The sequence below is a fragment of the Mustela erminea genome, chromosome 17 (genome assembly GCF_009829155.1).
Source record: "Mustela erminea isolate mMusErm1 chromosome 17, mMusErm1.Pri, whole genome shotgun sequence".
Lineage (NCBI taxonomy): Eukaryota > Metazoa > Chordata > Mammalia > Carnivora > Mustelidae > Mustela > Mustela erminea.
Window position 1 is genome coordinate 43,402,609 of NC_045630.1, and position 27,230 is coordinate 43,429,838.

The 27,230-nt window shown below is 39.3% G+C and overlaps 1 protein-coding gene across 3 annotated transcripts in view; it reads right to left on the reverse strand.

Moving 5' to 3' along the window:
• KDM5B (lysine demethylase 5B) overlaps positions 1–27,230 on the reverse strand; it is a 94,828-nt gene that overhangs the window by 33,302 nt on the left and 34,296 nt on the right. For all 3 annotated transcript variants that reach the window (XM_032317308.1, XM_032317310.1, XM_032317311.1), the window contains exons 3-14: positions 26,113–26,235; positions 25,221–25,391; positions 19,096–19,230; positions 17,204–17,300; positions 15,669–15,778; positions 12,910–13,068; positions 12,333–12,452; positions 10,729–10,887; positions 8,730–8,911; positions 7,093–7,255; positions 2,365–2,484; positions 1,149–1,343 (exon numbers count right to left, since the gene is read on the reverse strand). In XM_032317308.1, the coding sequence (XP_032173199.1) occupies positions 1,149–1,343; positions 2,365–2,484; positions 7,093–7,255; positions 8,730–8,911; positions 10,729–10,887; positions 12,333–12,452; positions 12,910–13,068; positions 15,669–15,778; positions 17,204–17,300; positions 19,096–19,230; positions 25,221–25,391; positions 26,113–26,235 (1,734 nt within the window). The remainder of the gene's footprint in view (positions 1–1,148; positions 1,344–2,364; positions 2,485–7,092; positions 7,256–8,729; positions 8,912–10,728; positions 10,888–12,332; positions 12,453–12,909; positions 13,069–15,668; positions 15,779–17,203; positions 17,301–19,095; positions 19,231–25,220; positions 25,392–26,112; positions 26,236–27,230) is intronic.

Consider the following 27,230-nt stretch of genomic DNA (forward strand, 5'->3'; position numbering starts at 1 on the left):
TTTACTTGTAAAACCTAAAACTAAAAATTCTAGATGACTAACAGGAAAAGGCCTTTGTGACTTTGGGTTAGGTAAGATTTCTTAAAGACATAAAAAAAGATAAAGGGTGGCTTAGTCGGTCAAGCATTTGACTCTTTTTTTTTAAAGATTTTATTTATTTCTTTAACAGATAGAGATCACAAGTAGGCAGAGAGGCAGGCAGAGAGAGAGAGAGGAGGAAGCAGGCTCCCTGACGAGCAGAGAGCCCAATGCGGGACTCGATCCCAGGACCCTGAGATCATGACCTGAGCGGAAGGCAGCGGCTTAACCCACTGAGCCACCCAGGTGCCCAAGCATGTGACTCTTGATTTCAGCTCTGGTCGGCTCAGGTTGTGATCTCAGGGTGGTGAGATTGAGGCCCACCTCAGTGGGGAATTTGCTTTAGATTCTCTCCCTTTCCCTCTGCCCTTCCCACCCTTCCCAAAAGATCCATAAAAGAAACAACTGCTTAACTGAACTTCATCAAAATAATAAACTTCTGCTTTAGAAAATGCTCTGAGTATTAAAAGTTAAGCCACTGACTGGAAAAAATATTTGCAGAACACTTATCTGATAAAGGACTGGTATATATAGGATGAATGGACATCTCACAACAATCCAATAAAAAAAGGGGTGGGGGGAAAATATCTGAACAGTTAACCAAGGAGATAATATACAAAGAATAAATACGTTTTTGTTTTTTTTTTTTAAAAGATTTTATTTATTTATTTATTTGTCAGAGAGAGAGAGAGGAGCGAGAGTGAGCACAAGCAGACAGAGTGGCAGGCAGAGGCAGAGGGAGAAGCAGGCTCCCGGCTGAGCAAGGAGCCCGATGCGGAACTCGATCCCAGGATGCTGGGATCATGACCTGAGCTGAAGGCAGCCGCTCAACCAGCTGAGCCACCCAGGCGTCCCAAGAATAAATACGTTTATACACAATAGGATGTTCAGTAAATCAATGGCCATTAGAGAAAATTAAAACCACAATGAGATATTAATACACATCTATCAGAATGGGTCTTAGAGGAAAGTAGCCAAAGAAAAGACTTCTTAAAATGGTATTAACATGTAAGAATTTTACTAAGTTATATATACCCAGAGCCACGCAATTGGGATTCCAGAAACCTTACCAATTTACGGACAGTTTCTCTTAAAGCCTTCTCATCCTCAATCATAATGGCCATGTCTTTCTGAACAGTTGAAGCAACCACGACATCTAGTACGTCAGCCTTGGAAGCCATCTTGCAAATCATCTCATCATGGGAAAATACACAATAGCGGTGAAGCAAGCGGTAATGCTCCACACACTGTCGGCCTAATGGCAGCTGTGTCAAAAGACAGAGGATAATATGTGACATTCATCTTTTTCCTTCCTATTCACAAAGACTTCTGACCATTATCAAATAACCAAAGATCATATTCCAGGTCATAATACATACATCAATCCTACAGCCAGACTCTAAGAGGCCTTGGGTCTTTCTTAATCTTTGCATCTCAAAGATCAGGCATAATAGATACCTTAATTAAAAAGCAGTTTGAAAAAGCCAACATACAGTGGTACCTGGCCAGCTCGGTCAAAAGAGCATGCAACTCTTCATGGTGGGGTCGTGAGTTCCAGCCCCATGTTGGGTACAGAGATTAATTAAAGACACTTTTTAAAAAGCCCAACGTATTAACAATGTAGTTAATGTCCAGAACAATGTACAATCTAAATGGACATGTGAATTCACACATTCCCTGAAACAACTATGCCGAACTGGTGTGGTTAAACCTACTTCAGGGAAAATGATCCTCCAAACTACAAAATGGAAAATAATTTTAGATATAGGTAGTACTATTACTCAGTAAAGCACCGAAACAAGGCTGTTTATTAGATTTAACATCACATACTTTAAACGAGATCTTTTTATGTAAATGAAAAGTATTAATACTAATATAAAAATTCTACGTTAAACTGAAAGCAAGTGCATCATTAAAAAAAGTTGTGTTGTAGACGATCTAAGATAGTGTTGTATAGTCTTAAGACAGAACTCTTTGATAGGAGTTTGCATTGAGACTGAATTTTGCCCCCAGTGTAAATCAACACTCATTTATTCATCAAGCCTCACTTTTACAGAAGAAAAACTTATCAGCTGAACTGAGCAGTGTGTTGAGTTAGTAAAGGCTTGGTTTACAGTGTGGTGCCAAGTGCTTTATCCCACTGTGGATGGTAAATAATTTGTAAGACCAGCCATTTGAGGAGCAACAGGTTTGAGCAACCACACCTGAAAGCTTCTTAAGTATTATATGCCATTTCTGCAAGAAAACAATACATCTGAAAAGGCGCACTACATCATGATTACATACCCAATCAACAGTACAGAAGTTAACAGCCTCAGCAAAATTAAAACCTTGATTAAAACCACTGTGGTAGGCTCTTGGAAATGTAATCACAAACTCCCCAGCACACTGATTAGTTCGGTAAACCTAGAGAGACAGAAATTGGGGATTTTTAGTGACAATCATGAAAGATAATCTGGACACAGACTATCAGATGATTCTCCAGAAAGGGAGGCTTTATTCCAAAACAAAAAACAAAAAACAGAACCCCAAAAAACACCACAACAGAATGTAACAGAAAGAATTACGGTAAAATAATCAGAGAGATACTCAATTCTGCCACAAGATGGGAGTAGTATCCCAGATTATGAGGGCTGATTAGTATCTGAAAGGAAAACATGGCTTTCACTAGGCTTTGACTACAAAAATTTAGCTACATCCAGGATTAGGACATACCTAAATATAACTACAATTAAGAATATTCTAGGGGTAGGGGCACCTGGGTGGCTCAGTTGGTTAAGTCTCTGCCTTTGGCTCAGGTCATGATCCCGCACCTGGCTCTCTGCTCAGCAGGGACTCTGTTTTCCCCGGCAGAACCCCTCTTCTGCCTGCCTCTCTGCCTACTTGTGATCTCTGTCAAAAAAATAAATAAAATCTTAAAAAAAAAAAAAAAAGAATATTCTAGGGGCGCCTGGGTGGCTCAGTGCCTTTGGCTTAGGTCATAATCCCAGGGTCCTGGGATCCAGTCCCTCATCTGGCTCTGCTCAGCAGGGAGCTGCTTCCCTCTCTCTGCCTACTTGTGTTCTCTGTCAAGTAAATAAATAAAATCTTAAAAAAAAAAAAAAAGAATATTCTATTATTATTATACCAATATAGAATCTCCTGTCACCAATTAATGAAATTGCATTATTTTTCAAGTATGTCATCCCATAAAGAGATCTTGATTTAGGCCTCACACATCTCCCTCCAACAATTTCCCTTTTCCCACCACCCACTCAAAACCCACCTGTAGTAAGGTAGCAATCTCTTGGACACGAGCCTTAGCAACGTTTTTCTGGATAAGTCTCAGGTAAGGGAAATAAGTAAAAATACACTACTGAGACTACAGCAAGCTAAAAAGCTGTTGAACAGCAAAGGAAACCATCAATAAAAATGAAAAGGCAAGCTACTCAGTGGAAGTAGACATTTGCAAATGATGCATCCAATAAGGGGTTAATATCCAGGATATATAAAGAACTCCTACACTTCATACCAAATAATAGTAACAATAATACAATTAAAAAATAGACCTGAATATACATTTTGCCAAAGAAGATATACAGATAGCCAACAGGTACATGAAAAGAGGCTCAACATCACTAACCATCAGGAATATGCAAATCAAAACCACAATGAGAGATCATTTCACATCTATTAGAATGGCTAATATCAAAAAGACAAAGAAATAAGAAGTCTTGGCAAGGATGTGGAGAAAAGGGAATCATTGGAATGGAAATCGGTGCAGCCACCATGGAAGTAAGTGAACCTCTGTGTTCAATACAGCATTATTTATAATGGCCAAGATACAGAAGCAATGTTAAGTGACAGTCGATAGATGAATGAATAATGATGTGGTATAAATACAGAATGGAATATTACTCGACCATAATCTTGCCATTCACAACAACATGGATGGAGTCAGAGAATATTATGTTAAGTGAAATAAGTCAGAGAAAGAAAAATACAATGATGTCATTTTTATGTGGAATCTAAAAGACAAAAATAAAACCAGAAACAGACTCATAGACACAGAATAAACTGGTGGTTGCCAGAGGGTAGGGGGGTGGGGGCATAGGCAGAAGGGAATTAAGAGGTACAAACTTCCGGTTATAAAAAATAATAAAAATAAGTAAGTCGCAAGGATGAAAGCACAGCATAGGGAATATAATCAATAATAACTTTGTATGGTGACAGATGGTAACTACAATTACTGTGGTGAGCATTTTGCCATGTATAGAACTGTCAGAACACTATGATGTACAACTGAAACTAATGATGTATCAACTAAACTTCAATTAAGTTTTTTTTTTTTAAGGTTTTATTTATTTGACAGGAACACCGCCCGAGAGAGAACAAAAGCAGGGGAAGCAGGAGAGGGAGAGGCAGGCTCCCTGCCAAGCAGGGAGCCCAATGTGGGGCTCAATCCCAGGACCCTGGGATCATGACCTGAGCCGAAGGCAGATGCTTAATGACTGAGACACCCTGGCACCCCCTTCAATAAAGTTTTAATTAAGAAAACCTATACTGGGGCGCCTGGGTGGCTCAGTGGGTTAAAGCCTCTGCCTTCGGCTCGGGTCATGATCTCAGGGTGCTGGGATCGAGCCCCACATTGGGCTCTCTGCTCAGCAGGGAGCCTTCCTCCTCCTCTCTCTTTCTGCCTGCCTCTCTGCCTACTTGTGATCTCTGTCTGTCAAATAAATAAATAAAATATTTAAAACAAAAAAAAAACAAAAAACCTATATTGCTCTAGGCACCAAGCCCTCAGACTGAACTTACGAAATAAGAAAATTAAATAGCTTTTCAATGTATCTTTCTCCATCAGTGGTTGTCCAAAATGTAGTTCCTGGACTGAACGGGGAACCTGTTGAAAATGTAAATTCTTGAGCAGCACCCAGACTAGTAGAACAAGAAACTGGGGGTGAGGATCAGCCATGTGTATTTTTTTTTTTAAAGCTAAGGTGTATATATATATTTTAAACATTTTATTTATTTATTTGACAGAGATCACAAGTAGGCAGAGAGGCAGGGGGAAAAGCAGGCTCCCCGCTGAGCAGAGAGCCCGATGCGGGGCTTGATCCCAGGACCCTGCGATCACAACCTGAGCCAAAGGCAGAGGCTTGACCCACTGAGCCACCCAGGCGCCCCTCGCCATGTGTACTGTAACCTGCCATTCAGGGTTCAAATATAGTTAGCAGTTTGAAGACCACTACCCACCACATGAACACAATCCCTCTTACTGCTAGTACTTTCTTCCCTCCACCCCAAATCTGCCAAAAATATTCCTTCTCAGAGATCCAAGTTTTAGTTCAAATGGTCATTTTGGGTCCTTTCTAATTCTCTACAGAGTTAATGGGTCAGCCTCCTCGACACCACTATCAAACCACACCACAATGCCATTATCTGTGTAAACACTATCTGCCTTTTCTGATAGGTTATGATTACAGGGTCCTGGTATCCAGCCCCGCATCAGGCTCTCTGAGTCCCCAAATGCACAGGTTCGCTCATCCATCTCTGTGGTCCAGAATCAAGTCTCAAGGGTTCTTCAATTTAATAACTGAGAACCATGGCCAGAAGTCCCATTAGGGCAAGTTACTTATAACAACCAGAAAGATCAATCAATATGAGGGGGGAAAAAAATCAATGTGGAAAATACCAATGAGGAGACCAGCATTTTACTGGTCATAATTTTCTAAGCTATTGTCCATGAATAATTTATAATCCCTCAAAGAAAAATCCTTTCCATCTGCCCCCATTTACTAGCCTGTGAACCCCAAAAGCATGAAATTTAGGTCACAGCAGCATTAGGAATTCACTTTAGCACAATAAATATATCATTTACATATGACTTAGCAAACTAAGATGGACCCCCTCAATTTCATACATTTCAATCTGGCCTCCCAACATATCTTCAGAGCATTCTCCAGCAGGAAATCAGTATGTAAGTGTCACTTTGTATATCAACTGCAGAGGTAGTATCACCAACAGCACCTTTCAGTCTAGAAGAGACACCCTTAAATCCAAACCCAGGAGCTTAAAATTATTTTTTTCTTTTTTTTTTTTTTTTAAAGATTTTATTTATTTATTTGACAGACAGAGATCACAAGTAGGCAGAGAGGCAGGCAGAGAGAGAGAGAGGAGGAAGCAGGCTCCCTGACGAGCAGAGAGCCCGACGCGGGGCCCGATCCCAGGACCCTGGGATCATGACCTGAGCCGAAGGCAGAGGCTTTAATCCACTGAGCCACCCAGGCGCCCCTAAAATTAATTTTTTCTTGAGGGGCACCTGGGTATGTCAGTCTCAGGGTCCTAGGATGGAGCCCCCCATGTTGGGGCTCCCCACTCATCAGGAGTCTGTTTCTCCCTCTCCCACTGCCCTTTCCCCCCAACTTGTGCATGAGCTCTCTCTCAAAGAAATAAAATCTTAAAAATTAAATAACCAAGCAAGCAAGCTTAATTAGGGGTGGAGGTTTAATATCTACCAAGCATGTAAATTATTTCAGTTTATCATTCAGAATTAAGTTCATGCAGATTTCATAAATTATTTTTTTAAAGTATGGACAGAGTATGAAGGATTCTGACACTAGAGTTTAGATCTAATTGTAACAGAACCCAGACATTTTCACAGTAATTTATACAGACAAATAATATTAAGGTTTTTGTTTTACTGCATTTAAAGACAGAAGTTCTATGGAAAAATTATAGTTTAGAAACCCTAAAATAGACACTGAATAAAAAAGAAAGCATCATACTTATTATTTGCAAAATATGGCCGCTAGCAACCTAGTTATTAGCTGCAACAAATTAGTTTTTATGGTGTCCGAGGATCCAGTCCTACTGGTTTATTGCAATATAGTATCAAATTCCACCAAACAGCTATTTTTTCTACCAGTTGTAGTATGGAACACACATAACTAAATCAACTTCATAAAAAAAACTGAGTAACAGGGAAGAGAAGTGGTGGGTTAAGTCTAAGTACAAGAGAATTGACCCAGAACGTACAGGCACTTCGTGAGTCATCAGGGTATTGGGGTTCATGATGGTCACAAGCTGATGGAGAAGATCTGGCTGGGACACAAAGAGCTCTGGAGCTAGTTTCTTCATTACATTTTCTAGCTGCTCGGCAGCATACCCCGGGACTCCATACCAGGTTTTTGGCTCACCCCTGGAAACAGATTGTAAAAATAAATCAATCTCAAGAAATATATAAACATCAAATTTCATTAGAAAAAAATCAGTCTGCAACACTAACACAAACAAAATGGTTAACAAATCATGTTTTTCAGACCCTGCTTTGTAAGATTATGCCACAAAGAAAATGTTCAAACTGAGTGTCATTAGAAATGTGATCTGAGGGGCGCCTGAGTGGCTCAGTGGGTTAAAGCCTCTGCCTTCAGCTCAGGTCATGATCCCAGGGTCCTGGGATCGAGCCCCGCATCGGGCTCTCTGCTCAGCGGGAGGCCTGCTTCCCTTCCTCTCTCTGCCTGCCTCTCTGCCTACTTGTGATCTCTGTCTGTCAAATAAATAAATAAAAATCATTTAAAAAAAAAAAAAAAAAAAAAAGAAATGTGATCTGAACATATGTGAGGAATTTTCCCCCTTCACATACAGAGTTTAAATGAGAGACTTTCCATCTGAGGCTCCCCTCCTCTCTCCCATTTTTATCTGACTCTTTAGAAAATGTAAATATCTAGAATTTCTAAAAATATGAGGCATCATATGTTAGCTACAGGATATGTGGTTACCACAGTCTCTTACAGCAACTGACAAGGGATGGCAACTCTCCATCTCCCTTTTCCCTTGTCCATTCTGACAGGCAAGGGTAAATCAAACACTAATAAGGCAATTAGCATTTCCAAAGAGCTCTTATTCTTCAAAGCACTTTAAACTGTCAACCAATTAATCTGTAACATCCCTGTGAGGTATGGTAAATACAATCTTCATTTTACAGCTGGGAGCAATTGCCTAGGGAGGCAGAACTGATGCTCCACATATATTTCCCAACTCTCTCTTTCTTGTGGTACATACTCAAATTCCTCGTGTGGGGATTTAAGTGAGTTACAGAGCTTCAGATATTTCTGTACTTAGAAAAGCAAAGGAAACAGAGAGGGTAAAAACAGATGTAAAAAAAGACACGGCTTTGGAAGAAGAGTTTAAAAAGTAAAAAATGTCTGAGTATCTGTACCCCGCCTCCAAGCGCTCGTGCACTGATGAAATCCATTCTACTGTGTGTAATGATGCCAAAACTCAGCGAAACAAAACAAGCTGGCAGGCCCAAGGAGCTGGAGGGCACTTTGGGACCTATATTCCACTACCCAAAGGATATCTGGGCTGTCCCTGCCACAAAATGGGATTTCTCCATAGGAAAAGTAATGTTCAGTGCTTTTTAATCTTTCCATGAGCAAAGGCTTTCACTAACAGCTGTTTATCCCCTCCACGGAAATATGTTATACTTGAAAAATAGTATATATGCCATTTCAGGGGATTGATTGGATTACCTAGGATCATTAAGAACCACTGCCTTATTAAGACGCCTGGATTCAACAGTAGTGAAAAAATAGTTCGTTACTCTTCAGACACATTTAAAAAGTTTCCAGCCTAGCTCGCATACGATTCGAAGGTTATGTGGAACTTCTTACCAGTGCAGGTAGTTAATTGAATAGCTCCAGTGGTCTTCAATATGCCAACAGAATGAAGAAAAGCACATTCCTACATACAACCAAGGAAGTTTCATGCCACATATATCAGCAGTAATGTGAGCAAGGACAGACTGTTCCATCACCGGCATATTATTCAAATTCCAGCCACTATCAAGGTACTCCTAAAAAGGAAACAAAAAAGGTATAAAGGATTAGCTATGCATGCTAACATTTTAGATTCTCAATGTTTCAAAAAGCTGGCTGAAAATAGTCTCCCTCAAAATTAAAGGATAAGGGTTGGAGAAAAGGAGGGGAGACCACTATGCTAACTTCTTAGATGCCCACTTCTGCTCGGTTTTGAGCTTAATATAAATAGATTCACATAGTATATATTTCTGTATCTGTATAGCCACCCCCTTGTGTTGGCTATAGAGGAAATAAGACAGTAATGAGTCTGTTTATATCAAGTCCAAAAACAGACAAACTAACTTATGGTGCTGTAACTCAGGATAGTGATTGTCCTGAAGGTGGGAGAAGTGGTTTTCCTGAGACAGGGAAGGTAGCGAAAGAGGGAGGACAAAAGGGGAACTTCTGGGGTAAGGTCTGGTAATAACTGGTAATGTCCTGTTCTAGTGCTAGTTACATGCATGTACTCAATTTGTGAAAATTCAGTGTGCATACGATTATGTACTTTCCTGTGTGTATGTTAAATTTGAAAAAGATTTTTAAAAATCTGACTTCCAGGCGCCTGGGTGGTTCAGTGGGTCAAGCCTCTGCCTTCAGCTCAGGTAATGATCCCAGGGTCCTGGGATCGAGCCTGCATCAGGCTCTCTGCTCAGCAGGGGACCTGCTTCCCTCCCTCTCTCTTTCTGTCTGCCTCTCTGCCTACTTGCGATCTCTGTCAAATAAATAAAATCTTTTAAAATCTGACTTCCTACTATAATAGGAATAGAAACCCTCCTAGACGTTTGCTATTGTGGAAAATAACAGACTCATAAACACTAAAGTTCAAAGATAAATTGAGGTCTGGTCCCAATACCACACATTTTCTTCAGAAGGTAGTATCATAGTTATAGACTGAAAGCAAAGGGAGGTTAAGTAATCTTCCCGTACCATCACAATGTAATTGAACAGCTGGGACTAGAATTCTTCTATGGGCTCTTTCTGCTTTTCTTGAAATCATTAAAAATCTAGTAATCAGGGTGCCTGGGTGGCTCAGTGGGTTAAGCCTCTGCCTTCGGCTCAGGTCATGGGTACTGGGATCGAGCCCCGAATCGGGCTCTCTGCTCAGCAGGGAACCTGCTTCCCCCTCTCTCTCTGCATGCCTCTCTGCCTACTTGTGATCTTTGTGTGTCAGATAAATAAATAAAATCTTTAAAAAAAAAAAAAAAACCTAGGGGCACCTGGGTGGCTCAGTGGGTTGAAGCCTCTGCCTTTGGCTCAGGTCATGATCCTGGGATCAAGCCCAGCATCGGGGCTTTCTGCTCAGCGGGGAGCCTGCTTCCTCCTCCCTCTCTCTGCCTGCCTCTGCCTACTTGTGATCTCTGTCAAATAAATAAATAGAATCTTAAAAAAAAAAATCTAATAATCATGGGTGCCTGGGTGGCTCACTCGGTTAAGTGTCTGGCACTTGTTTTAGCTCAGGTCATGATCTCAGGGTCCTGGGATCCTGACAAGAGTCCTGTCAGGCCTCCCTGCTCAGCCGGGAGTCTGATTATCTTTCTCCCTCTTCCTCTCTCCCCGCTCACGCTTGTTCACTCTCTCTCAAATAAATAAGTATTTTTAAAAATCTGGTAATCAAAAATGTACTGAAAGTGATCATAAATTATTTCAAGCAAACCTAACAGAATTTTAATTAATAATTCAAGTTCCAAATACATGCATGTTTGCACTAAGGCAATTAATCCTGTATTAAACACTTTACATAAGGATATGTGGAACTATTAGGTTTAAATGCAGGTCTCTGCTTGACTAGAAGTGCCACCTGGTGAGAGCCTACCTCCTCCTCAGGCGAAAGTTTGATTTTTCCATCTCGGACAGGGAAGCCACTGCCAAATTCCTTAGAGGCAATATCGGCTCCATATTCTACTGTGACATCCTCTTCAATAGTGCTTACCAGTCGCCAAAATTCTTTCTCTACTAGTTCTGTGGGAACCATCTGGAAACAAAACAATGAGGAAGACAAAAAACTGAATTTTCAGACACTCACTAACTACCCATGACCAATCTGAAGAAATTAGCTAAGTGACAGGAGTCACAGGACAACACACCATAAGGAAAATCACACCCATAATATTTCACAATTGATCCCGAGCAGTTTAGACACAGACTATTTTCTAAAAGCACTTTTGTAACTAAAAAAGTAAGTACTGATTAAGAATTCATGTCCCTCTATCACTGATCTGGCCACTATACTAAAAGGAAATCAAGGAAAGCAAAATTCTGAATCAAAATGGAGATGTTTTTGTGTGTGAGAAATGTAACCTATAACTTGGTAGACCATTATACACTACTAATAGCTGTGTCTGAATGACGCTTCATCCTTCCATACGTGCTCAAACACACTACTGGAGTCCATCACTTCACTCCTTGCCCTTGACCTGGCTGAGAGTAAAGCAGACAACCATGATGAAAAAGACAGAGTGCAAAATATGAACAGAATGAACAATTCCTTTGCAGAAGCCTCCAGCAGTACAAAGAGCCACCAGACAGCGTGTCCAGGATCTGTTGTTAATCTGATGCAAATCTAGAGAAAGGTAACTTAAATGCCTTAAATTTGGGCACCACCAAGACTGGCTAAGCAAACATACCGGGACATCATACAATGTTATGAGGCGTCAAAAGAACTGAAACTCAAATGGAGTATAACTTGAATTTATAAGCCCTTCAAGTAAGCAAACATTTTAAGTAACTAACAGCTATGCTAGTGCTATCAGAGAAAAACAAGTTCACACACACATTGCTGGGTTCCCATAAATGATACAGCCGTTAAAGGGGGTGGGGGAGATGGATAAATATTCTCATCTTACCTCAGTAAGAACCTCAAGAAAATAATCCAACTAGAGAGATATAGATGTGTGAAGTGTCTGGTACAGCACTTTGTTGGTAAGTGAGAAAAAACACAGCTCAAGTGTCCAGAATTAGGGCAGAAAACCATCTAATTCTGCTGCACTCACTTGACAGAATGTTAAATGCTGAATGAAACATGCTTATGCTTCTAAGAGCATAAACTCATCCTAAAGTTTGCGATACTAACTTACAACATAACAATATATAAATGTGTTCCCAATGCATAGCATGATGACTGGCACATTAAGAGTCATTCAATAAATTATGAAATTTTCTTTAAGTTACATTTGTTGAACTGAAAGGATTCCTGATAATTTCCTTTATTAACATCCTGTTATTGCTACTGTATGATGTGTGTGGAAAAGACTACCTGTAGAGAAATCAAGTGAAAAATCAGAATGCATTTTAACATTTTTAGTATCATTTTTAACACCATCAAACAAGTTAAAAATAAATGCCAAGTGAAATGGTCTTGATACACTTTTTTCTAACAGTTATTAAAATTCCAAATCAAAGCAGTATGTATGTACATACATGGACTGGCATGTTGAAATAATCAGATTTGAATGCATCTGCCATTTCCCCAAAAGTACGGAGGGTATAGTCCCTGGCTGCTTGTTCAAAGCCAAATGCTTCTTGTGGCTTGCTACACTCCTGCCAAAAATAAAAAAGGTAAAAAAGAATATTTTTATTTATATACACGTAGTTACATTTTATTTATATATTTTTTAAAAACAGATCAGTAAAATTACTTATGTAGTGTTTAAAATATAAAAAACGTCTGGATGGATATACAACAAAATAACTTGTCTATCAACTGCAAAATCATACTCTCTTTTAAGTCATTTGGTCTAAGAATTTTTGCAAAGAACATGCAATGCTTTTTTAAATGGAAAAAAAAAATTTTAAGTGTAGTTAGAAAATTTTTTCTGCCTCTTAGCTTGTTGCATTGCTGTGGGACACACTGCCAAGACCTCCTTCCTCGTCAGGTCCAGCCCACTCTTTATCGTGAGGCTCACTGTTATCAACTGCTAAACCTAAAACCCAAAAGCAAACAAAAAAAATACTGTGAAGGAAATTTTCTAATACTATCTCTGCTATTAATTCTTACCTGAGCCAAACACTTAGGACACCTCCAGTCTCCCTTGGGAACATCATGGAGAGGGGGGATCAAGCAAAAGGTGTGGTAACTGTCGTCACACCCATCACACAAAAGCAGCCGGTCTTCATCATTGCCACTGCCACATAAGAGGCAGACATATAGATCCACCTGCAGCAGTGCAAACAGGAATAGAACAAAGGAGCATGAGCTACATTTGATTTTGTGAAATTCTAAGAACAAAATGGATAGTGGCGGAATCTAGTATTCCCGTCCTTCAAATGAAAATGATTCACCTCCCATGAGAGGTATTTTAAATAAAAATGCTTCACCATTTTTTTATAAGAGATGTTTTATAATGCTTAATGCATTCTCAACACTAAAATCTAATGTCAGAACTTTTTCACCTGTGTGTGTGTGTGTGTGTGTGTGTGTGTGTGTTTCTAAAGATTTCTCTGCGGTACCCAGGTGGCTCATTCGTTTAGGCCTCTGCCTTCAGCTCAAGTCATGATCCCAGGGTTCTGGGATCAAGCCCCTCATCAGGCTGGGCTTCCTGCTCAGTAGGGAGCCTGCTTCTCCCTCTCCCTCTCCCTGCTGCTCCCCCTGCTTGTGCTGTCAAATACATAAATAAAATCTTAATAAATAAATAAATAAATAAATAATAAAATAAACATTTTTTTTATTTAGCGCAACTGGGTGGCTCAGTCAGTTAAGCATCCAACTCTTGATTTTGGTTCAGATCATGTTCTCAGATCTCATGCCCCTTTCCCTTTTTTTGAAAAAAATAAATAAAATAAAATAAAAACAGATTTATTTATTTGAGACAGAGTATACATGGGAAGGGCAGAGGCAAAGAAGAGAAAATCCCCAGCAGACTCTGGCTGGGCAGGGAGCCAGAAATGGGGATCCGTCCCACAGCCCATGAGATCATGACCTGAGCCAAAGTCAAGAGTCAGACACTCAACCGACTATGCTGCCCAGGTACCCCTCAGCTGTGTGTTTTAAAGTTTATTACTAGGGGGCGCCTGGGTGGCTCAGTGGGTTAAGCCGCTGCCTTCGGCTCAGGTCATGATCTCGGGGTCCCGGGATCGAGTCCGCATCGGGCTCTAGTCCGCATCGGGCTCTCTGCTCAGCAGGGAGCCTGCTTCCTCCTCTCTCTCTCTCTGCCTGCCTCTCTGCCTACTTGTAATCTCTGTCTGTCAAATAAAATAAATAAAAAAATCTTAAAAAAAATAAATAAAGTTTATTACTAGGACATCTAGCTTCCAGTGGCTTAGAGAATGCTAATCTTCTAGAAGAAGAACATGTTCAGTAATAAATGATCAGCTTAACCAAAAACAGAATTTAAAAAAAAATTTCCATTTTGCCATGCTTAAAAGAAAAGAAAAATGTTTAAGTTCATTAACCACATTAAATTACTTTATATTGGGGTGCCCAGGTGGCTCAGTGGGTTAAGCCTCTGCCTTCAGATCAAGTCACGATTTCAGGGTCATGGCATCGAGCCCTGTATCGGGCTCTCTGCTCAGCAGGAAGCCTGCTTCCCCCCCTCCGCCCCGCCCTCTCTGCCTGCCTCTCTGCCTACTTGTGATCTCTCTGTCAAATAAATAAAATTAAAATAAATAAATAAATAAACAGGGTGCCTGGGTGGCTCAGTGGATTAAAGCCTCTGCCTTCAGCTCAGGTCATGATCTCAGGGTCCTGGGATCGAGCCCCACACTGGGCTCTCTGCTCAGTAGAAAGCGTGCTTCCCCACCCTGCCCCCTCTGCTTGCCTCTCTGCCTACTTATGATCTCTGCTAAAATAAATAAATGAATTCATAATGAGTGGGCTCTAATTCAATATGACTAGTATTCAAGAAGAAATTAGGGCATAGACAGGTACAGAGGAAAGCCATGTGAAGACAAGAAGGAGACAACCATCTACAAGCCAAGGAGAGGGGCCTCAGAAAAAAACCAACCCTCTAGACAACTTGATCTTAGACTTCCAGCCTCCAGAACCATGAGAAAATAAATTGTTGTTTAGGTCAGTTTGTGATACTTTGCTACGGCAGCCTCTAAAAACTAATATATCACCCAGTAATACTTTCCGTATTACTAAGAATTCAACTACTCACGGAATCTTCTCAGTCTTTCTGTTGTAGCAAATAAAAACCTGGGCTCTGATCATTTTCTGATTGTATTTTTTTTTCTTTTAATGGTAGAGTGGGGATGATATTGATGAATAGAAGAACACGTAATTAGAATAATTTCAAATTCCAAGATAAAAAGCACTGTTGTCAAGCTATTCACTGAGCTCTCAGAAGGGGCAGAGAAGAAGAAAAGCAACCAGATCCTCTGTAAAGTCCTCAAGCTTTAAGTTTCCATTTGAGTAAGTGGCTACCTAGTCCTACAATTCCTGTTGGGATGCTCAAGTCCTATTCCCCCAACTCCTTTCCTTTTCTCTTCCTACCCTGTTGTAAAGTTGGAAAACATCAACCCGATTTCTCATCTAGGTCTCAGATCATCTGGACGTGATCTAGTGACTTAGGAACATTCCATATACAATCCAGCTCACATTATGTGTCTTTAAACTGCATGTACTCCAGAAAAATGGCTGTGAATGTCCTCCTCCCCCGTATGTTACTATTATCTTCACAATGCATTTGTGTATTTCTTCAATTAAAAACTGATAATATAAATGGACAGAAGAAGTTCTTTTAATTGTCACACTCTAAACTAGCAGTCCTAAGTAAGGCACAAAAGTGGTTAAAGTGTTTAAACATGTCAACTCACAGCATTGGTGGCTTTTTTAGATCGGCTTTTGGGTTTTTCCTTCTCGCTTTCTACAATGTATTCTTTCTTCTCAATGGTTTCTTGCTTGACGATGCCTTTCATTTCTTTCTCTGTAAGAGGCAATCTGAGTTAGAGCTTCATGTACTACACTTGGCTCACCTTGTTCCCTCACCTCTCCCTCCCCCAAGCACACACAGGACACAAACACAATTTCCTTGTTTCTTTTCAATGCAGGAGCAGCACCCAGTGTTATCATGTTCAAGGGCTAGGTGCTGATAGCTTGTGATAAAATGAAAACTCTCACACCATTTAAATTTGGTAATAAATATAGATATGAGTACTTCTGGAGATGTTGCTTAGGTCTGTAGGCTTTTAATAAAATAGGAGCTGAAGATACAATCTTCTTAACATGTTACCAACATATATTATACTGACATATATACTTAGCATGACATATATTGATGAAAGCAGGTTCCTCCTGACCTTAACTGTACCTCCTCCACATTACAGAGTATCCCTCCATAACCTATGACTACTTACTACCCCAATATCCTGGTTCCAAAGACTGACAATTTCAGCTATAAAAGTTAACTATCAATTAATGAACTATCCTATCATAGGTAGGTGCTGTGCTATATGCTATCCATAGACTACCTTTTGCAACAAATCCATTTCAAAGACAAGAAAACGGACATTAAAAAAAATCAAGAAATATCTACAGTCATACTTGTTGGTTAGGCCAGGATTCAGATTCAGATCTGTATTTTTAAAAATCCATCTACTTTCCACTACAATGTGCAGCCTTTCCACTAAATTCACCAATCACTAAGAAGCAGCAATTTTATTAACTTCTTCATTTTTATGTGCCTGCCCATATAGGGTTGAGGACTTCTCTTTCTAGAGTCTTGAACTTACCTCTCAGTGAGTAACATCAAGCAACAGCCAGCTAAGCAATTATCAACTAAAATTCAGATTTAAAAACCATGTCTGCCTGCCATGCCTGAAATACACCAATCAGATACTCAGTCAAAAGCACCTATGCTACGCATAAATCACTTTTTTCAATGAATGCCATTTAACCTAATTCCAAAGTAGCAATTAGTGACAGCTGAGAAACTCAGTCATATTTCTAATATGCAGATCTGTTTACTTCTACTGGTCACTATGAGAACTGGGACATTAACGTAGTAAGATTTTATTTCAAGACCCAACCCACTGACTAGTATTCAACAGTTGTTGTAATGTTTTCTTAAAAAAGGAATACTTGTTGGGGCGCCTGGGTGGCTCAGTGGTTTAAGCCTCTGCCTTCAGCTCAGGTCATGATCTCAGGGTCCTGGGATCGAGCCCCACATCGGGCTCTCTGCTCAGCAGGGAGCCTGCTTCCCCCTCTCTCTCTGCCTGCCTCTCTGCCTACTTGTGATCTCTCTCTGTCTATCAAATAAATAAATAAAAATCTTTAAAAAAAAAAAAAAGGAATACTTGTTTTTACTAATTTACTTTTTACTTCTTTCCTACTCATGGATAAACTTTCTTACCATTTTCACATTTTGGAGTTGGACAGCCCATTCGTCGTCTCAGGTTATGAGTTCTGGCTTCTGCTGTCTCTTCTGGTTCTATTTTAATATTCATGGCCTTTAAAAAAGTTGTCACATAGATAAATATTTCCTTTTAAAAAACAAATCTAAAATTCAACTGAAATCTCCAGGTGACTATAATCTTATAAACAGACATTCAAAACCTGCTTCTTTCTCCCCACAGAGGTATGATGTACCCTTAAAATTACTATTACTTAAGGAAAGGAAAAAATCTAGTAAGTTAAAAGAGTATCTACACTGACAGGTCAGAAAAGAATAGGGAAAGATAAAAATAGGGAAGAATCAAAGGATCAGGAACAAATTCGGGAGAGAATAATTACCCCACTGGGATCAGCTCTGATTTTCCGCCTAGAAGCTTCCCAGTTCTTATCTACTCACCTTATGCTTGATTCAGTCATCACTAAGCCAAATCCTTATTAGTTATATAAATATCATATAATTTCATTAGCCTTGAAAAGTTTGCTGGCTTCTTCCAAAGCTGGCTCGCGTTTACAGAAATCTCGGCTTCCATAATAATTTTCTATTAATTCTTCTGTTAAAGTGTTAACACAAGCTACTCTTCTAACATCACTAAAGTATTAAGGATTCCCCTATCATTAAGTCAGTCTAAATTTCCAATTTTTCCCAAAGTGGTAATACTTACTAATAAAGCAAAACAACTTTTGTGAAGTTTGCAGAACTACACTTGATCATTTTTGCCCGTGTTCATTTGTATGTACTCAGGGTGTCCACTGCTGACCAAATCCCTCCCAGGGTGCTATTACCACCCTCTGCATCTCTCATCAAGGCAAACCTAGACACCCACAGCACTAGGGCATGTCTTCTATATTTAATGATCAAGACGTGCTCAAACAAGAATATTTTAGACTAATGAAATATAAGTATGTTTATGGGTTTCAAATTACCATATTTTCCTATTCTGAGGCAATCTTAATTCAGAAAAATGGAGTTACTAAATTTTTTCCTATCTCTAACTTACCTAAGTTAAAAATAATCCCCTTATTTATATCCATTTCTTCAGGAAAGAAAATAGATATTTTCTTTTTCCCTTTTTCTTTCCCCATCTTGACCAATAATTACTAATAACCAGGGACTGATTTAAATACCTGATTAATGCGACAAGGCTTCCCAGTTCTAAGATGTTCCTAATACATTATCACTGATTCCTAACATTTACATGTCCAATTAAGGTAGGCAAAACCCCTTAACCTTCACACCTCTGTATGGAAATAAGGTAACCAGCAAAATATACCTTTCATAGCAGAAAAATCTTGACGCAAACTGGCTTTCTTATCCATTCATTCCTCCTGATCATCCCTCATGTTCTTTCATCTTATATATTCAAAGCCTCCACCCCCATGCTGCCTAATTATTTCCTGTATTAGTGTAAGTGTCTCCCATAGATTCCATACTCCTTTTCAGGAAGCCTGAGAAAAACAGTTTTCACTATCCTCTAACCTCTCTGCTCAAGAAAAAAGGAAAGTTTCCAGTTCTCTATTCCCTAGCCTCAAACCTCAATAAACACTGCCTAATTTCATCACGGTAATAGGCAAACCAAACAACATCACAATGAACGCCTATTCTTCCAAACTCTGTCAATAAAGCAGCTGTCTGTTCAGGCAGCAGAAACCCAGAAAGAATTCTTCAATCCCTTATCACTTTGACAGTACAGTCTCCCCAAGTGTGAAACCTAGAATACAAACAGCATCCTTCTCTGAGGTTAACAAGGTTCAAAACTATGAAGAGCACACGCATGAGAGAAATCCAGTGTCAGACAGACATTGGTACAAGAGCTCAAGAATTCTGTCTGATCAACCTCATGAGGCTCTCACCTCTGCTCTCATGCGTTTTGCTCGTCGGGCTGGGGGGCATGTTTCTGAGGGCTGCACAGACTGCCTCTGGGGAATATCATGAGGTTTGTATTCCTTGTCCTTTGTGTCTGTGCTCAGGTTTGGCTTCTGCAGACACTAGAAATAAAACACAATTTATTAATGAATTTCCCCTCCTTTTTTAAGAATTTCAATGTATTTTTGCAAGGTATATTTTATAGTTGTTTGCACAGATACATAAAAAGTCTGCAATTTTTAAGATCTAAATAAACACAAGTCTGCAGTTACCAATCATATACACACACACACGTAAGAGTTTTAAAAAAAATTTAGTAGGTGAATGGTGTTGTAACTGCTCATGACATCTGTAACTACTCATGTAACTGCTCATGACATCAGGTTATACCAGGCCACAGCAGGCTCAAGGCATTCCCAATGAACCACTTGCAATTATCCCTGCTTGCAACTGTCAATTAATTGAAGGCTCAAACTGTTAAGATAGGCTTCTTGTAAGTTTCCAAAATAACTTTCCATATTAAGAATATTTGATTTTTTATAGTGTTTAGAGTCATAAAATATGGAACCTAATAGGTTTTCTACATTTTAGAATCCTGCAGTTTCAAATATAACTAACAATGTTGTGACCAAAGATATCACCTGAACTGAAAAAACAGGTAATAAGACTGATATGTTCTCCCTTATTAGTAGTTTTACTTACTTCAACATATCCTACAAGGTCTAACTCCCAAGACAAAGGCTAATAGGTAGCTCACAGCAATAACTTCTGGTTCTGATCAGACAAGAGTTTCTTCTTGCTTTGATTGTTTTTTAGTTTGTTTCTAAACTTGCTGATAGAGGGTATTTAATGCCAACACAACAAAACACAGTAACATCAAAATATTACCACGAAATCTAATATGAATTTCAAGTAACACTCCTTTGTAATAGGACCCACGAGTATCACAAGAAGCACTTTAAAAAGCAGGTTCCAAATTGTAACCACTTTAGGTATATCATCTATGCTAGTGTAAGACACAGTAAATTAATACTCTTCTAGAACTCCAGGCTCTATGGGTACCATTACTACTATACAGTCTCACTATTGGCTCCTTCCTCCTAATGTTTGCAGAAAGAATTCAGTGAATGGTGAGAAATACAAGAATAACAAAAGCTGGGGAGCGTGGATGGCTCAGTGGGTTAAAGCCTCTGCCTTCAGCTCAGGTCATGATCCGAGGGTCCTGGGATCGAGCCCCACATCGGGCTCTCTGCTCCACGGGGGAGCCTGCTTTCTCCTCTCTCTCTGCCTGCATCTCTGATCTCTGTCTGTCAAATAAATAAATAAAAGTAAGGAAAAAAAAAAGAATAACAAAAGCTGAATAATCATCTAACAAAACTTATTTCTAACATTTTAAAAATATAATACACTATAAAAAAGCTGATACAGATTTCTTGATATTCTAAACAAGTAAATAATCTACCACAGATACAACATACATATATATGCATGTGTGTATATATACATGTATGTGTGTGTGTGTGTGTGTGTGTATGTGTGTATATATACGAATGCTCATTTTAATTAAACTAATATATTAACTTGTCTGGAAATGTTAACAAAATTTGTATGGACTACCACCCTCCATTCCATAGCAAGTTCTCAAATTAAGTACTTAAGAGTATATTCAATGAAAGCATGCAGATGGGAATAAAACCTATCATCTAAATTAACCTCTTTTATGTATTTTATAAACTTTCTATGTGATACCTAACAGTACGTGTGATCATCCAGGTAACAAACTGAACTGAAAGGAACTTTTATAAAGTCGATGGTCAGATACTCAGAGATTAGGACCACCTGGGTGGTTCAGCTGGCTAAGCATCCAAGTCTTGATTTCAGCTCAGGTCATGACCTCAGGGTCCTGAGACTGAGCCCCACTTAGGGCTCCACACTCAGCAGGGAGTCTGTTTCTCTCCCTCTCCCCTTCCCCACTCACATGCTCTCTCTCTCCCGAAAATAAATAAATCTTTTTTTTTTTTAAAGGAAATTAAGAGATTATATATGTGGTCCCTATCTCTCACAAAGTCTATATAGTCCCATAAACAATGGTCTGCTTTGTTCTATAAGGACTTTAGAGACTGAAGGTAAAATCAAGCTATGAAATTTTCAAAATATATATGAAGATCCTTATTATTTTTTTAAGGTTTTATTTTTATATATTTTTAAAGACTTACTTGACAGAAAGAGCACAAGCAGGAGGAACAGGAGGCAGAGAGGAGAAGCAGACCTGAGCCAAAGGCAGGCACTCAACTCAGCCAACTGAGCCACTGAGGTATCCCCCCCCCCTTTTTTTTTAAGGTTATTTATTTATTTATTTGACAGACAGAGATTACAAGTAGGCAGAGAGGCAGGCAGAGAGAGAGGAAGGGAAGCAGGCTCCCCGCTGAGCAGAGAGTCCGATGCAGGACCCTGGGATCATGACCTGAGCCGAAGGTAGCGGCTTTAACCCACTGAGCCACCCAGGCGCCCTGAGGTATCCCTTTTAAAGATTTTATTTATTTGAGAGAGAGTGAGCAAGAAAGAGCATAAGCTAGCGGAGGGGCACAGGAAGAGGGACAAGCAGACTCCCCGCTGAGCAGGGAGTCCTAGGTGGGACTCGATTTCAGGACCCGGGGATCATACCTGAGCTGAAGGCAGATCCTTAACCGACAGAGTCATCCAGATACCCAAAGAGTTTTATTATTTTGTTCCAAACCACAATTCCCAACACACAACTGATGTGTATGCTCTGTATCCACTGCTAGTACATCAGACTAATTTTAACCTTTGAGAAAGCGGGACTGAGAGGTGACTGATACCACAGCATGAGGACACCATGCTACAGAGACAGAGACATTTAGAAAACACAGAAATACAAGAGGGGCACCCGGGTGGCACAGTCGGTTCAACATCCAACTCTTGCTTTTGGCTCAGGTTGTGATCTCAGGGTCGTGAGACCAAGCCTGGCATTGGGCTCCATCTCAGGGCAGAGTCTTATAGAGTTTCTCTTTCCTTCTCTCTCTCCCACTTCTCCCTCTCTAAAATAAATAAGCCTTGAAATAAAGAAAGAAAGAGGAAAGGAAAGGAAAGAAAGTAAAAATGAAAATGAGAAACAGAAGAAAACAGGACTACAGGAGTGGAGCCTCTGTGCCACTGCACCAGTACATCTCTACTCAACTTTTCTTAAGTTTCCCAAAACTTGCTTCGGTTCACCCTTTTGCAACAATTCCTTTGTTGGGCATCATTTTTTTCTCTTAATATTAAGACTTTTTTTTTTTTTTTAAGAGAAGTTTTAGGTTTATAGCGTAGTTGACATGAAGGTGGAGATTTACTATACACCCTGATCCCCCACTCCCACGCACAGCCTCCCCCATGGTCACCACCCCCACCAGAGTAGTGGTACATTTGTTACAAGTGATGAACCTATGAAGTCCATAGGTGACATTAGGGTTCACTTGTGGTATACATTCTACAGGTTTGGACAAATGTATAATGCCATGGAGGATATTTTTATTGCTCTAACAATCCTCTGGGCTCTGAATATTCCCCCACCCCTGCCCTCCCTCTTGCCCCAAAAACCCTGGCGACCACTGATCTTTTTACTGTTTCTATAGTTTTGCCTTTTCTAAAATACTATGTTTGGAATCACACAATATATGTAGTCTTCTCATGTTGGTTCATTCACTTAGTGATATATATTTAAGGCTCCTCTCCTTGTCTTATCATGGCTTGAGATCTTTTCCTTTTTTTTTTTTTTTTTTAACATCTCCTTTTAATGCCTAATAATATAATACTCCATCGTCTGGATACACCATCATTCATTTATCCACTTACCTACTGAAGGACTGCATTCAACTCTTGGCTGCATTCAACTCTTGGCACTTAAGAGTAATAAAGTTGCTAAAACACATATATATGCAGGTTTTGTGTGGACATAAGTTTTCAACTCCTTTTTGTAAATACCAAAGAACATGACTGCTGGACTGTACGGTAACAAAGTATGTTTAGTTTCCTAAGAAATGGCCAAGTGTCTTCCAGAATGGCTGTGTCATTTTAACATTCCAGCCAGCAATGAATGAAAACTTCTGTTGTCTTTGCCAGCCTTTGTGCTGTCAGTGTTCTGAATTTGGCCATTCCAATAGGTGTGTTGTGCTATTGCTCTCTCCATTCTTTTAAAATATATGTATTCTATTTATCCTTTTTCTAAGAATTATTTTTAAAAATCAGAAATGAGCCAAAAATTAGGTACAGAAACTGGCCATCTCGGTATAATATAACATTCGATAATAGAGAAATCAAGTCTAGCTACAAAAATGGAATGCCAGAGACATTCAACTAGACTTTCAAAAATATTCCAGGACATGGCAAATGCTCATGATATATTAAGCAGAGGAAAAGCAGATTATAATATTGTAAATGAAAAATACTATCCCAGTGTGTATATATATGCATAAAAAGAGCCTTGAAAGAAAAAACAGGTGAAAGGATTAAAGAGTGATTTTATTTTTATCACACTTTCCTTTGTTTTTAAGCTTTCTGCAATGAACACCTTTCAGTGCCTAGAACATACTTGGCACACAACGGGCCGCTCAATAAGTATTTACCTGTGTTGTAAACGTAATGTTTGTAAAAGGTATCTTTAAATACCCACTCCCCTCCAAACTACAACTGAATAAATTGCTTTTCAACTACGAAACTTACACTACCTAAGTTTATAGATATTCTTAAAATGCTGCCAACCCATAAAGCAGGCAGACTCTTTCCTCTTACTCATTGTGACTTCCACACTGAAACGGAAAGGTTATGAAGGAGAAAATCTACTGTAGGCAACTGTATATAGATCAGACAATAAAACAGAGACTTATAGATTCCAAATACAACGTTCTAAATAATTTCATCCCTGGGTTCATTAAACATTCACATGTGTATATTTAAAAACGACAACTTTCTGAATATCAAACTGATCATGTTCTTCTAAGCTGAAAAGAAAGCTCTCCTGGAATGGAGAAGGGAGAAAGGAAAGAAAAATGCAATGCTATAAAAATCTACAGGATTTGAGCATTACAGATGGTACGTCTATAATATCAAGACAGAGTTCTGTTAAGTAGTTTACCCTCTGAAACTATGTTATTAACTTTCTAACTTCACTACAGCACAGTAACAATTCTTAAAATTACAGGGCTTACAGCTCTTGCCTTAGAATAACTCAAAGGGTATAAACGGATTATGACATTACTCTTTCCATCAGTGTCTTGAAATAAGTAGAAAGATTTTATAATACAGTTATACTTTAATTACAACAAAAAGTTCCTACTGGAATAAGTTGGCAGATATCATCTTTGTAAGAACAAACATGGATATCCAGGAACTATTAGAAGAGGGATCCATTAGCTATCTAGCCATTATTAAGTCCCCTACCTTTTACCGCATCTGCACTGTATCTGAAAATCTCCTTGGAGATTTTGGCTGACCAGAGAACAGGTAGGCAAGTTATTTCACAGGTCGGACTTTCATGTGGCAATTAGGAATATGATCGCCAACATAAGTGAATGCAAAAGCATGAACCATAACAAGATAATAATCAACCTGTCATAAGGAAGACGCAGTTTTCGTGAAGTTAAACACAGACTTCAGCCTCGTACAGCAAAAGGCTATTTCCTCCACAAACATATCCATTCCAGAAACAAACTTCTAAGTATGGCTGCTCTCAAAACAGAATACCACATACACTGGAGGAAAAATTCACAAAACAAAATCTTCTCAACAATTCACAAAACAAAGTCTTCCACAGAGAATTAATTAAGGCCTCTTCATTCACCCTGAAAGACAACATACCAATAAGCTGTGAAATAAAACAGGTTAAAGTTGGGGTGCCTGGGTGGCTCAGTGGGTTAGGCCTCTGCCTTTGGCTCAGGTCATGATCTCAGGGTCCTGGGATCGAGCCCTGCGGCGGGCTCTCTGCTCAGCAGGGAGCCTACTTCCCCATCTCTCTCTGCCTGCCTTTCTGCCTACTTGTGATCTCTCTCTCTGTCAAATAAATAAAATCTTAAAAAGACAAAAACACCAGGTTAAAGTTGACCTGAATACTCACCCTCAAACTATCTCCTGACAGGAACAAGTTGTAGGGATTGAGGATGCGTTCATAATGCCCTCTGATATGGGACCCCACAGCTTTGCCAGGAGCAAATCCCATCTTGGTGGCAATTTTGGTCCATTTTCTGTCCTTGCAAACAACTGTAAATCCACCTTCTTCTGCAACTAACTGTTAACAGCAAAAGAAATCAGAAATGTCTATATAGAAATCACTTCTAATTCCCTCTTACCTAAGTACAACTCCAAGAACAGAATGTTCTTGGCTGTAGTAATTTTTAAAAATACATTTCCCAAGTCAGACGAAAATATATATGCAATACTTATTTCAAGCTGGAAAATTAGAAAATCACTTTTGACAATACAGTCCATAAACATTTTGTACCCCCCAAAAGCTACTTCTCAGCTCCCCAGAGCAGTCTAGACTTTCTGGGAGGAAGAACTAGATCAACAATTAAATCTGTAACAAAGAACAAATCCTAGCACTTTGTCTAATGCAGAGACCCTCAAAAACCTCCATAAACTAAGGAGTGGGAGAGATGGCACCATTTTGGGGAAAAGAACATGGGCTTTACACTGAAGTAAACCTGAATTTCAGGTATCAGCCTTTAGAACTCGGTCAATTTTCTCCCTAAGCCCCAGTTGTTTTAACTATAATAAAACAGAAAGGAGTATCTTACAGAAATATTGTTAAGTTTTAAAATGATACCCACAAAAGGTGGCAGCAAAATATTTCACAAGGCTTTCAGACCTGACAAATAGAGCCTAATTATCACTCAAGTGAACGGAGAATTTCATTTTACATTTCAAACAATAACTTTTTTTTTTAAGATTAGGAAGATGAAGCTGGCAGAAAAGCGCTAAAATGAGGGAGATTGCCGTTGGCCTCTTACCTTATTGAGCTGAAACAAGTCCAAGATCTTCCTCTCCACATGTGGAATTTTCAGAGTACTTCCCTGTAACTCCCAGTACTTTGCAATCTGGTCCAAGAAATTCAGTTTTACTCGAGTTTGAGCCTAAATGACAAAGAAATGGATTTTAATCTCACCTAGCTTATTTTAAAAATCCTGTGTGTGGTATTTTCACTCTTAGAATAGTTAAGTGAGGTGTGCCTGGGTGGCACCGTGGGTTGAGCATCCAACTTTTCTTTTCAGCTCAGGTCATTTCAGGGTCCTGAGACTGAACCCCACATGGGACTCTGTGCTCAGTGCAGAGACTGCTTGAATTCTCTCCCTCTGCGTCCCTACTCATGCTCTCTTTCTCTCTCTAAAATAAAAAAATCTTAAAAAAAAGATATTTAAGTGAAGTATCACTCCTAAATCCAATAGAGAAAGGGCAAAAAAATATACAAAATAAAGCTGGTTGAATAATTATACATTAACTCAACAAAAATTTAATTCAGTGCCTACCATGTATAAGCAAAGAATTAAACAAAGCAAGCCTCCCTTAAGTAGGCACTCTGAAAAGGGCTTCACTTATGGAGGACTAAAGCACAATTTTGTTATTGGTTAAAATTATATGACAAGTAAGTTCCTATATGCCCCTCTAGGTCTTTTTACAATTCGGGTATTTTATGAGACTTGACACACTGCCTACTGCGCTAAGGAGGCACCTTAATTGGGGTATTTTGAAGGTCTGTTCTTTCCAAGCACAAATTTTCTTACTTTCTCAAACACAAATCTAAAAACAGATTTTACAACAGTGATTCCATATCAATTTTAATGAGTCCTGATAAGGTAACAGGAAACTAGGAGACAAATTTTTTTTTTTAAGATTTATTTATTTATTTATTTGACAGAAAAATCACAAGTAGGCATATGTAGGCAGAGAGGCAAGCAGAGAGAGAGGGAGAAGCATGCTCCCTGTTGAGCAGAGAGCCTGATGTGGGCCTCAATCCCAGGACCCTGAGATCATGACCTGAGCTTGAAGGCAGCTGCTTAACCAACTGAGCCACCAGGCGCCCCAAGGAGACACTTTTTCCTTTTTTAAACTTAAAAAAAATGTTTTTTTA